Source organism: Cryptosporidium andersoni (genome assembly GCF_001865355.1).
Source record: "Cryptosporidium andersoni isolate 30847 chromosome Unknown contig_1, whole genome shotgun sequence".
NCBI classification, from domain to species: Eukaryota; Apicomplexa; class Conoidasida; order Eucoccidiorida; family Cryptosporidiidae; genus Cryptosporidium; species Cryptosporidium andersoni.
Window position 1 is genome coordinate 461,120 of NW_027122907.1, and position 12,614 is coordinate 473,733.

Below are 12,614 nucleotides of genomic sequence, written 5' to 3' on the forward strand. Positions count from 1 at the left end.
TATAATATAGCTTGTATATTTTATAGAAGAAACATTAGAAACATGTTCATAATTTTTGGTGATATTCAAATAGTATTAGACATAACTCCCGCCTATAAGGGAAGGCCTATTTAGTTTTTCACACAGTATAATAATACATCCCTTTAATTTTAAGATTATTACAAACTAATATAAATGAGTGATTTAGGTGTAAATGATATTGGAGAGGATAAAGTTGTATGGGTAATTTGTTTTGATTCTTAATCAATTAAGATATTTGTGGTATATAATATTGACTTTATGTAGACTATTGATACTTTCAAGAATTGTGATTTAAAATCTTATTATTTACAAAATAAGAACTTTATAGATGAAGTAACAACTACATTGGATCCAAAGGTATGTTAGGAGCTACATTTGTAAATTATTTATTGCCTATAGTATGGTATAGTATGAAGATTAGTAATTACCAATCTGAATTTTTTTAATAAATGAACAAATTTATATTGTTATATTTTAGGATCAAAGTGTTGAAAAATTTCAAGAAATAGTAGTACTACTGACTAGATTAATAGAAAATGATGATTTTAGAGTCGGTGTAAGTTGAAATATACACAAAAATAATAGTGGAATATTAATGAATGTTTATACATTAACATCTTATTATATACAAAATTATGAAATTAATATTCCCAAGTAATGTGCAGATAATATAAAACTTTAGAGTAGAAGATATGAGCTTTAACTTAGAAATATTTTTATATATATGCTGTAAATTTTTCCTTTTAGGATGTAGATATAAGATATCAAAAGAATATCATGGAACTTATTGAATTTGTACATTATACCTTGATAATTGAAAATGAGTCAATTATGAATAATTTAATAATACTACAGGATGGTATAAATGGCTTATGTGAAAATAAAAGTCTACCTATATTATTAAGTATTCTTATAGATTGTATCCACACTTATAACAAGATGATAAAGAGACAATCTGGATCCCTAGACTTGCTTCTTGATATATCTTTGTGGTCAATAAAATTGATGGATACAATATATGCAACTAATGGGGGAAATATAACATTGTTAGATTATACAATTCAACGTATTTATGACCAATATCCATCTATTTTGAGTGTATTTGATGAAATAGAATATATAGATAAAATCATAATGAATTGTGATATTGAAGAGATATATAGGAAAATTTTGCGCATAGAATTTGGATTTAATCAAAGATATGAAGTATTCTTAAATAACGGTAGTAATTATCTCAATAAAGAGATAATCCAAAAATATACTGAAAATGCTAAACAAATAATTTATTTATTGAAACAAGAATTTACATCTTTAAATAGAGAAGTTTATTATTTATCAAAATATTTAGGATTGAAAACATCAGTAGATGAGAATCAAAAAGATCATGAAGTAAATAATTATAGTAAAGAAGAAAACTCGGATTTTACTGAAGTTCTTTCTAATATTGATATAGAGGAAATTAAAGAAATTCTACAAATATTTGATCTATTATATTGGCTAAAAACTAGAATTAATACTTGTCTTGGAAATGCAATTTCTAGTGAGAAAAATTCTACATCAACTTTGAAACATCAGGATACATGTGATACATGTTATTATAATGAATGTTTTGATTGAATTCCTTTTTTTTAAAGTTACAAAAAAAAATTCAGTTATTTCTAAATATTAGATAATCTCTTTTGCTGTTGGATCTTCATTCACTTGTTGAAAACCAGGCGTGATGCAAAGCTTCATATGCTGATATTCTCTTTTGCGGAGAATATTGAAGAAATTTTAATAAAAGATCAATACCAATCTGATCTAAATTAGGAAGTAATGAATGAAGATTAAGTTTGGGATTAACTTTCCATTGAGGAAATACGTTTTTATAGCAAGGTAATTTGCTTACTCCAGGCCATACCGTTTCACTTGGTGTACCTAATAGTCTAAATATATAAAATAATGTATCAATTTCACTATCTCCAGGAAATACTGGTTTACCTGAGAGCATTTCAATCATTATACAACCAACACTCCATAGATCTACACTACAACAGTAACACCTTTGTCCTAAAAGTAATTCAGGTGCCCTATACCATAATGTTACAACTTCATGTGTATTTGGCTTCAATGGTGGTGTAAAACTTCTTGCTAAACCAAAATCTGCTATTTTTAACACATTCCCAGAATCACTTAAAAGTAGATTTTGAGGTTTTAAGTCTCTATGTAATATACGACGTCCATGACAATATGCTAGTCCACTTAGTAATTGATATAATAGAGATTTCACTTGACTTATTGATATACCTTTTTTTCTATTTAATCTTAAGTATCTTCTTAAATCTGTTTCACAATATTCAAATATAAGCCATAATTGCATCCCAGTACAGGCTACTTCTAATAAACCGACTATATTGTTATGTTTAAGTTCTCTTAATAATACAATTTCTCTTATAGCAGTAGAGGGCAATCCGACTTCATCTAATATATCATCACTATCAAATCTTATTTTTTTTAGTGCAACCATCATCCCAGTATCTTTTCTCATACCTTCCCAAACAATGCCATATGTTCCTTCACCTATTATCCTAATCATGCTATACATATTTTCTAAACCCTGTATATCATTAAATGTATTGGAGTAATCTGTTTGGCATCTTGATTTATTTGGTCGTATATCCATATTCTTTGTTTTGTACCCAGTACCCTTATTTAGTTGCAATTTCATTCATAAGATAGCTATGCACATTGATGCACAGACTATCAAGTTGAAAATATTACCAATTCCCTTCTTTTTGTATATTTTCAGGAAGAGGAGTTGAATTATGCAGATCACTATTTTTTGTAAGAGGATACAACTCTAAAGAATCAAATACTTTAGTAAAAATCACCGGCTAGTTATATTGCAATAAAATGTATTATACCGGTACTATGATGTTTATGTCTAATAAGCGCCTATTAGTTAACATTCTCCATGTAAATTCTCTTCATGTAATGCAGTAAAAATGTCCCACTACAATTAGTAGACATATATGAATTAGCGCCGATCAAGCCCTTATAAGCAGTTTTTTTATCTTTTGAAAAAAAGGAAATCAAAAAATAAAACAATTTAATATTAAAGTGACAATCATGATTAAATCACTTGTTTGTTAAATTTGTTGGAAAAATATTAATCGATATTTTTTGTGCATGCATGCAATTTACGAAAATAGGCACCGATTTATAAGGTTAGTGAATGTTTTACAAAACCACTTTATATTAAATAAAAAATATTCACTTATTCTTAATCTAATCTTATCAATTAAAAAAAATCCATAAATTAAAAATACTTAATAAATTAAGGTGGTGAGTAAATATAGAAATTGTATTTGGAACCTTTTTTTATATAGAGCTGTTAATCTGAGTAATGTTAAATAAGACAATTATTGTGAATAATAATGTATATGAAATCATTACAATATTTTTTAGTAAATTATACTGGTTTTGATTTGTAGACTCATGTACTTGAAATTGAACTATTTCCTTAGAGGAAGTTATATTGTTATTTTCACCATGAAACCATTCATCTATAGTACAACAAGTAGATGTAGGACTGACAATTTGTAAATTATTTTTAGGTGAATCTATTACAAATGTATTTATATCTAAAGATACATTTTTAACAATATTATATTGATCATTATCTGGAAGTAAAGAATCTATATCGTTAATATTTACTGCATTTGAATGTTCATAAATATGATGCCTTATTGTCTTAATATCTTTACCAATAATATATAATAGCCATATAATATCTAAAATATCGTTATATGTTTGGTATTTATTTAATAATTTTTCTGTTAGTTTATCAATAAGATGCCAAAGTATTTGTCTTGCTTTACAATTATCTAAAGATCTAGAGGTAAAATATTCAATAGGATGTAATAAAGGCAAAGAATGATTCCATTCAATACATGTTATATCAGGATTACGATCTCTAATAGCCAAAGCTCTTGATAATAGAACAAAATCATCATTTATTTCATGTTGAGTATTTTCTGTAACATATATCTTTATTTTAACATATCCATCAATAAAGTTAAGGCATAAAGATGATAATAAAAGATTAATTTCATGTAATGATAAGATATTTAGTTTATTATCTTCACAAATACATTGAATCCAATTCAAAGAAGGAGAGAATTTAGTTATTGAGAAAGACCAAATAATATGAACTAAAGCTTTATGATTAAAAGATTCTATATTTAATTTTGAAATCATAGAAAATAATTTTAATGGGCATATATCCGCTAATGCAAATGCATAGGCAGTCATAGATATGTGGATTGGAAGAAATTCTGATAGTATACTGGTGCAGCGTTTAGCAATATTTTCAAATAGATGTGGAGATATTAAGCCAATTTTTGCATATGACCAAATAATATTTGATATTTGTTGAGATTGTAAATTATCTAATTCACTTAAAACTTTTGGAATAGCAGTAATAAATAAATAATTATATTTTTTACCTGATTTACTGTAAGACCAGAGCAACATGCTCAGATTAATAGCAATAAACCGATCTAACTGATATACTGCTTCATTACTAACTAGATCATATATTATATGATCATATATACCAATCTTTACTAAAGACCAAACTGTATTTGCAAGTTCTTGAGGTAAAAATGATCCTGAATAACCAAGTCTGTATATTAAACTATCTAAAAGTAATCCAAATCTCTCATCTTGTCTTATTTTTCGTTTTACATGACTATCATGGCACTTTATAGCTAATCTATGTAATAAAGTAACCATATTTACTTCATTAAAAGATCCTAAATGTGTAAATATTAAATTAAGTAAAGATTCAATATTTTTGCATTTCATTATTTTGTTATTTAGCATAACATTTACTGGAAAGCGAGACTTCGAACTGGGATCTTTAGGTGTAGTGACTGTAGATGTTATTCCAGTAGATGATATTGGTGCTAAGTAGCCATGTGTATATGTGTATTTCATATTGGAGTTAGATGAGTGAAATATTGAGTTAGTACCAAGTAGTGTGGGGATATCTATCTTATTTTGCGTCAAATCATTATTTGGCCAATTCCTACATTTTTTATACTTATTAAATTGTTGTAATGTTTGAATTTTTTTATCCATACTCAATAAAGCTTAAATATATGATAATACTAAGTAGATATTTAAAATACTTTTTAAATGTTACATGCTCGATGCACCCCCTTGAATACCGGAATATCGGTACAAAAACCTCGTGGATTTCTTTTCCAGGTACCAACCGCGTATACTTTACAAGATTTCTCTTTACAAGGTCAAACTGATATATTTTTTATTATAATATTGAGATGAGTTTTTATATTTCAGATGTACCTTCATATATGTTATAATGGGAATTTACGATCTTTTGAGTATGAAGAATTCGATCAGAAAACTATTAATGCTGAGAAGCTAAAAAACTTTGTTGGTGAAAAAATACAAAACCAAAATGAGTACTTTTATCTACTTTTAAATGGGAAACCAATAACTAAAGATTCTATTGAACTATGCAATTTATTTGGGAAAGTTATTCAAGTAGTAGTGGGGCGTTTAGTGGGGGGTAAAGGAGGTTTTGGAACGACTATAAAAAGTCAAAAACGTAAGATTAACAAGAAAAATCTCAATATAGATTCATGTAGAGATTTCGCTACAGGGAAACGAATATTTGATATTCATATTGAAGAAGAAATTAAAAAGTGGAATAAAAAAAGTTCAATAGTGGCAGATTCAAGTGTCAATAATTCTTGTCACTCAGAAAATGATACTAATGAAGAAATAGGAGAACTTGACAATAATATGAGTTATTTTGAAACTCATGGAATTAAGTTAGTTAATAGATATGACAATATTCAGGACGCTATAGAAAGTGGCTTTAAAAAATTAGATAATAAGATAAGTACACAAGATACAGAGAATATATGGGCAAATTATTATATAGACTATACTATTGAGCAATAAGAAATAATGATTTATTTAATAAATAGTTATATAACTTATCTATACATAAATCTTCTTAAAATACAAGATTGGGACCTTGCTTTCTTTAAAAAGAGCTAAGTTTATAAAGGTATGTAATGACAAAATAAATGACAATAATTGTATATTTATAGACAAAGTACTTATTGTGTAAATGCACTTTTATTAATATTATAATATATACTTTTAATTGCTATATTTTGGCAATATAACATTGTAATTATGATTGATTTAGTATTGTTTAATATACTCGTTTAGCTGGAGGAACATATTTCATCTCCTCATCAAGTGGTTGTAATTGCACATTTCTGTATGAGACATCAAATTCTGCATCCCGAATATTTGAGGAAGTTTGCCAACCGAGAGAATGTTTAAGCCATTCCTTGTCATCTCTATCTTTAAAGTCATCTCTACAATGAGCTCCACGAGACTCAGTTCTTTTTTCGGCACACATCATGGTTAATGTAGCTAGTGAAAGAAGATTTTGTAACTCTAGTATGTCAATGAGTTCAACATTCCATACCAAATCTTTTTCCTTAGGTGCACGTATATTTTCAAATGATTTGCACACTTCAATCATTGTATCTACTCCTTTTTTAAGTGAATCTCCATTTCGGAAAACGGAAGCATGATTCTGCATAGTGTTCTGCATTCTATTGTATATTTCATAATATGGAATATCTCCTTTTGAGTTAAGAATATTATCAATATTTCTACGTATTAACTCATTTGATATTGAATCTGGAATATTTGGATATTTTAGTTTTCCATCTGGTTTAGATACTTGAGATATTGTGCGAGCTGATTGCCTTCCAAATACCACTAAGTCTAGCAGAGAATTAGCTCCAAGACGATTAGCTCCATGTATACTTGTACAAGCAGCCTCTCCAACTGCATATAAACCAGGTACAATATTATCTTGACCAGTGCTTTTATCAGTTTTAATTACTTGTGTTTTCCAATTGGTAGGTATACCACCCATATTATAATGAGCTGTAGGTAATACTGGTATCATATCTTTCATAACATCTACGCCTGCAAATGTCATTGCAGTTTCTGTAATTCCAGGTAGTCTCTCATGTATTATAGAGGGTGGTAAATGAGTTAAGTCTAGATGTATGTAATTTTTATCTACACCACATCCACGTCCTTCCATAATCTCCATCGTCATACTTCTACTAACAACATCCCTACTAGCCAAGTCTTTTGCAATTGGAGCATATCTTGCCATAAATGGTTCTCCTTCATTATTTCTTAGTATACCACCTTCACCCCTGCATCCCTCAGTAATTAGACATCCTGCAGGGAAGATACCTGTAGGATGGAACTGAACAAATTCAGGGTCTTGTAATGGTATGCCGGCTCTTACTACCATTGCACCCCCATCACCAGTGCACGTATGAGCTGCTGTACATGATAAATATACTCTACCATACCCTCCTGTTGCTATAACTGTGTCATTTGCATAAAATCTATGAATAGATCCATCATCTAAACAAATTGCTACTGCTCCACAACATTGGCCTTGGTACATTATTAAATCTAATACAAAATATTCCGCAAAAAATGTACAATCATGTCTTAAAGCCTGACTATACAGTGTATGTAACATTGCATGCCCTGTCCTATCTGCAGCTGCAGCACAACGATAAGCTTGCCCTCCCTTACCATAGTTTAGAGATTGTCCTCCAAATGCTCTTTGATATATTAACCCTTTTTCAGTTCTACTAAATGGTAATCCAAAGCTTTCCAGCTCAATAACTGCATCACAGGCTTCTCTGCACATATGTTGGATAGCATCTTGGTCTCCTAACCAATCACTTCCCTTGATTGTATCGTATGCATGCCATCTCCAATCATCTTCTGTCATATTTCCTAATGCTGCATTAATTCCACCTTGAGCTGCAACTGTATGACTTCTTGTTGGAAATACTTTTGATATACAAGCTGTTTTAAAACCCAGCTCTGATAAGCCTGTAGCTGCACGTAATCCTGATCCACCAGCTCCAATTACTAAGGCATCAAATTTATGTGTGATCAATCTTTTCTCTGAGTGTAATAGACATCTTTGAATATTATTTAAGCTGCGATGCAAACCTGGAAGGAATCTACCAGTTATAAAATTCATCTACTTATTATGATATTTATATCTTTGGTTTTCTTCAGTATAGAATATTTTGATCTTCAATTTCTGATATTTCGAGCATCCCTCAAGAAGATAGCGTCAAAGCTACCTTTTTCAAGCGGGATCTCTAAATTGTCAGCAGAAACATCTAACAGAAGTGGATTACAATTAGAGATTTTGCCATTAATGTCGTTATCATTTAAGTTAGATTGCTAAATTAAATTATTATTTCAACTTTCAATATAAAAATCATACATGCATGCAATAATTACCCACTAATTTCTTTTTAATATAAACCGGCATTAAATATTATATTCGATACTCTTATACCGGTATACAAATAACTAAGAACTTTCTATTGCATGCAAAAAGTAGAATATACGAATTTTATATATTATACTAAGATATAAGATATTTTTAGAAATATTTTCTGCAATTTAATATATAGTTATTTTTGAATACTTTGTTTTTAAAAGACCTAAATGATGTTAAAATCCTATATACTCCTATTAAACATTTGGATTATTTTGGTTAATAAAGTATATACGGATCCATTACCATTTTCTCTTGAAGATGTTACTGTAATACCTTATCCACCATCCCTACCAATAGCAGGTGGCTATATTCCAAATACTAATGGAACAAGAAGTAATGAATATGTGCAAATAAGTGGAAATGGATATTACAATGAAAGATTGATGTTAAGTTTAGTAAAGGGATTTCCAAAATTTAATTTGTACTCTTACCATAATAAAATGAACAAGCAAGTATGGGTATTTGTATCAGGGGAAAATGTTATTGCATATAGAATAGAAAATGTGGATATTTTGGACCCATTACATTTGGGGAATATATGGCAACTTTCATTAAGTCCCTCATATATTCGGCCAATTCATATTCAATTTGTATATCCATCATGTATGAATTCTGTAAAAGATAATAATGAAGAAGGTGTAGATTGTGGAGGGGCATGTAGACCATGTGAAGAATTTTCATCATGTATGACAGCCCCAAAAATAACTTATAACAATGGCCACAGAATTTTAAATTTTTCAACATGTACAGGGTTACTTAAACATGGTGAATACTGTGAAAAGGGATGTCCACCTGGTTATAGGATGAAATCTGATGCTCTTTTGAACGTGAATATATATTCACAATGTTATGATGGGAAATTGCGACCTTTATCATTCAGTGATTATCGCAACAAAGTTGGAAATTCCAGCACAAGAACTAGAGATTTAAGTATGGTTTCCGCAACTTTTATGAATGAAGAATCATTAAATATTGATAACATGTGTGAAAGTCCATTTGAATATTCTTGCAAATACTTAGAAATTAAGTCTATGAATAATGAGATGCACGTAAAAAAATTGGATTGTGAAGGTATTTTTACTTCTATACCAAGAAGTAATAAACAGAAGACATATTGGACAAGTTTAGATATAAATGGAAATAGATTAGTATTATTCTGGAGGGAGAATACATGGGTATGTATAAATACTGTAGAAAATAAAGTTTTAGGTTATATGTATGATACAAATCCAGTACAACTGACGTCTATTGGTAATCATAATACTTTAGTTTGGGTATCAGATTTATCTAAAACTAATAAAGAATCTCCAGAAACAATACTAGTTGAGCTTAAATGTTCCTCAGTTAAACAGATAGAAGATGTAAATTCCTGTGATAATATATCAATGCAAGGATGGTCTATTAGAGCTACACTTAATGGTATATGGTCTACTGTTGGAACTTTGGCAGATAGATTTAATGGTGATATTCGTCCTATATATATTAAACCTTATAGCTCACTAGTAATGTTATATAACTCATATAAACTGCAATGGGAAATACACAAGAGGTATGAGACGTCTATTATTAAGGGTAATTCTTTAGATCTTTTTGCATCTCTTAGAAGTAATCGTATATTACATAGTGGTTGGATGCTAGTGGCTGTAAATTTCAATGACTCAACTATACCCTCCACTGGAAGATGGATTTTAACAGCAGATCAGTTACATTCTGAGAGTGAGTATAATCAGGAAATTAATAAAAATTTATCTTCCAGTTACTCAATTGTTGATGTATATTGTAAATCTAATAATAAAGATTCTAAATATTCACAATCTTCGATGCACATTAATGCTATCAAACAGAAACCAGTAATATGTAGCCAAAAATCTCCAATAACAAGCTTTGTCCCAAATATAGACTTATCCAAGCTATTTTTTGTACCTAAGACAATACCTAAAGGTGAATTCCATATTAATGAGGATGATTGCCCCTATATTGAAATTATAGGTACATCTATTGAGGCAATATCATGTTCTGGTGTGTTTAAATTGCAAAAGTTAAATGGAAAATTAAGTATTTGGACTAAAATAGAAAGTAATGGGGAGATTAGGTTATTCTATTGGATCGGTACAAAATGGATTTGTACGAGAAATGATAGTACTAATTCAATAATAGGTTTTATTGAAGATAATAAAATGAATCAGGGAAGTTGGTTAAATAAATTAGATACTAAGAATGGTGCATATATAAACACTATAACGAGAGTGAAGTGCCTTAAAGAAACTAAATTTGCCGAAAATATGTCTAGAAAAGAATTAACTCAATCTTTAGATTTATGCAATATTGGTGTAATGGATAATTGGCCAAAACAACTTAGTATACTAAATGGAAAGTGGAACTTACAAAAAATACAGATAGATTATAATAAATCAAATCAAAAAGAAACTGATATAACAAGTTTAAATATAACAAAGCGTAGTTCTGAGAATAAAATTTTAAATAACCAAGTCTCTAATTATCTAAATAATACTAGATCTATACATCATCAGGATAATAAAGTTCAATATAACTATTATTACTATTATTATACTCATCATGATAAAACAGGTTGTATATGGTATTTATATTTTGATAATACTGCAGGAATCTGGGTAATAACTGATGATATATCTCAAATAACATCTATGGAATCTGAAATTGGAGAATATTCACAGAGTAAAAGTGGTAAAAATACCGAATTGAATGAACAGGAACTACATATTGTAGCATTTAATACAAATAGGTATATAACACCATTTAATAAAGGACAAGATGGACACTTTGTAGAATGGTTATCTATACTAACTCAAGATTTTTCAGATATTCAAGAGAGATTATTTAACGGAAATTCTGTGACTTCAAGCTCATCAAAGGTATTATCAAATTTGCCAATTCATGTTAGATGTAATGATAATAATATAAATCAGGATACTAATAAGTATCACACAAATAATTTAGAAAATAAACATGTATCTAATTCTACTTTAGGGGTTAGGAATAGACCTAAAAGAATTACAATTGGATCAAGTGTAAGAAGATTACAAGAATCCCTAAGAACTGGAAGTTCATGTAATAGTTATAATGTTACGGGATTTAAAGACTCACTTTCTATGTTTAATGGAATATGGAAACAAGTACCTACTAATGGAGGTAATGGTAACTCAGAGAATTTTAATAATGGCAATTTCAATACACATACTTTGGAGTTATACGAATATACTAAACCAATAGATAGTCCTATATACATATATTATGCAGATGCTCCACTAAATAAAACTGGATGGTTCCTCGATTATGACTTAACACCATTAAATGGTTTTATAGCATTAGGTGGTGGGGATTTAGGAAATGAATTTCCAAAAATTTGGAGGTTATGGGATACAACTCAAAAGAAGTGGATATCAATGGAACTCAATGTGAAGTGTAATAAAGCTGAAAGTAGTCGTTTAATGAGTTCTAAAAATAATGGTTTAGTGGGTACCCTTCAAGATACGGCAATTAGTAGTTCAAGTAATAAACTCAAAACATCCTTTACAACAAAAGAGTCAAGAAATATACATGCAACAAATGGTAATGAATTCGAATCTATAGAACATAATCCATATTTGGAATTGAGTACTGATTTAGATGATAATATACAACCATTGAGTGAAATTGAATCGAATGTTCATAGCGCACCAGTTAGGCAACTTCCAATACCTTTTATGTCAACTTTACCGGTTATTGGTGAACTGGCATCAGAAGCAATACCAGAAATAGAAAATATTGCAAAAACCTTTATTCCTAAAAAGTTTGACAATGGAAATTTAGCAGATGTAAATGAAATAAATAATAGTCCAGCTTCAGCAATCTTACCGAATTTTGATCAATTCTCTACAGAAGGACAGGAAAAATTAAGACAAAAACAAGTTCAAGAAGGATTTGAAGAAGGATATCAGCAAGCTATGGAACAGAATAGCTTTATACCACAAATTCAAAGTCAGCCATTACAATATGGTCCAAATAATGTTGATCAGGGGAATTTCCCAATACAAATGCCAGGCCAAGGGTTACCACAAATTTATAATAATCAAGGAGGAATACCAACACAAATACCAAATCAGGATGTATTAATACCTCAACAAAATTATAATAATCA

At 29.3% G+C, this 12,614-nt stretch overlaps 6 protein-coding genes across 6 annotated transcripts; 3 read left to right on the forward strand and 3 right to left on the reverse strand.

Moving 5' to 3' along the window:
• Positions 1-174: 174 nt before the first annotated feature.
• On the forward strand, positions 175-1,638 carry cand_038860 (uncharacterized protein; the record flags this gene model as incomplete). The annotated part of the gene is made up of 4 exons (XM_067214107.1): positions 175-222; positions 286-378; positions 500-577; positions 769-1,638. The coding sequence occupies 4 exons, from the start codon at positions 175-177 to the stop codon at positions 1,636-1,638; spliced, it is 1,089 nt and encodes a 362-aa protein (XP_067066835.1).
• Positions 1,639-1,714: 76 nt separating this feature from the next.
• cand_038870 (cyclin-dependent protein kinase 3) lies at positions 1,715-2,728 on the reverse strand (the record flags this gene model as incomplete). Its single annotated transcript, XM_067214108.1, has 1 exon — positions 1,715-2,728. One exon carries the CDS (start codon positions 2,726-2,728, stop codon positions 1,715-1,717), a length of 1,014 nt encoding a protein of 337 aa, XP_067066836.1.
• Positions 2,729-3,381: 653 nt separating this feature from the next.
• cand_038880 (uncharacterized protein) lies at positions 3,382-5,145 on the reverse strand (the record flags this gene model as incomplete). Its single annotated transcript, XM_067214109.1, has 1 exon — positions 3,382-5,145. The coding sequence occupies one exon, from the start codon at positions 5,143-5,145 to the stop codon at positions 3,382-3,384; it is 1,764 nt and encodes a 587-aa protein (XP_067066837.1).
• A 222-nt stretch (positions 5,146-5,367) lies between these two features.
• Positions 5,368-5,997, forward strand: cand_038890 (uncharacterized protein; the record flags this gene model as incomplete). The annotated part of the gene is made up of 1 exon (XM_067214110.1): positions 5,368-5,997. One exon carries the CDS (start codon positions 5,368-5,370, stop codon positions 5,995-5,997), a length of 630 nt encoding a protein of 209 aa, XP_067066838.1.
• A 259-nt stretch (positions 5,998-6,256) lies between these two features.
• Positions 6,257-8,143, reverse strand: cand_038900 (succinate flavoprotein subunit; the record flags this gene model as incomplete). The annotated part of the gene is made up of 1 exon (XM_067214111.1): positions 6,257-8,143. The coding sequence occupies one exon, from the start codon at positions 8,141-8,143 to the stop codon at positions 6,257-6,259; it is 1,887 nt and encodes a 628-aa protein (XP_067066839.1).
• A 482-nt stretch (positions 8,144-8,625) lies between these two features.
• On the forward strand, positions 8,626-12,608 carry cand_038910 (uncharacterized protein; the record flags this gene model as incomplete). Its single annotated transcript, XM_067214112.1, has 2 exons — positions 8,626-12,454; positions 12,580-12,608. 2 exons carry the CDS (start codon positions 8,626-8,628, stop codon positions 12,606-12,608), a joined length of 3,858 nt encoding a protein of 1,285 aa, XP_067066840.1.
• Between the last annotated feature and the right edge of the window lie 6 nt (positions 12,609-12,614).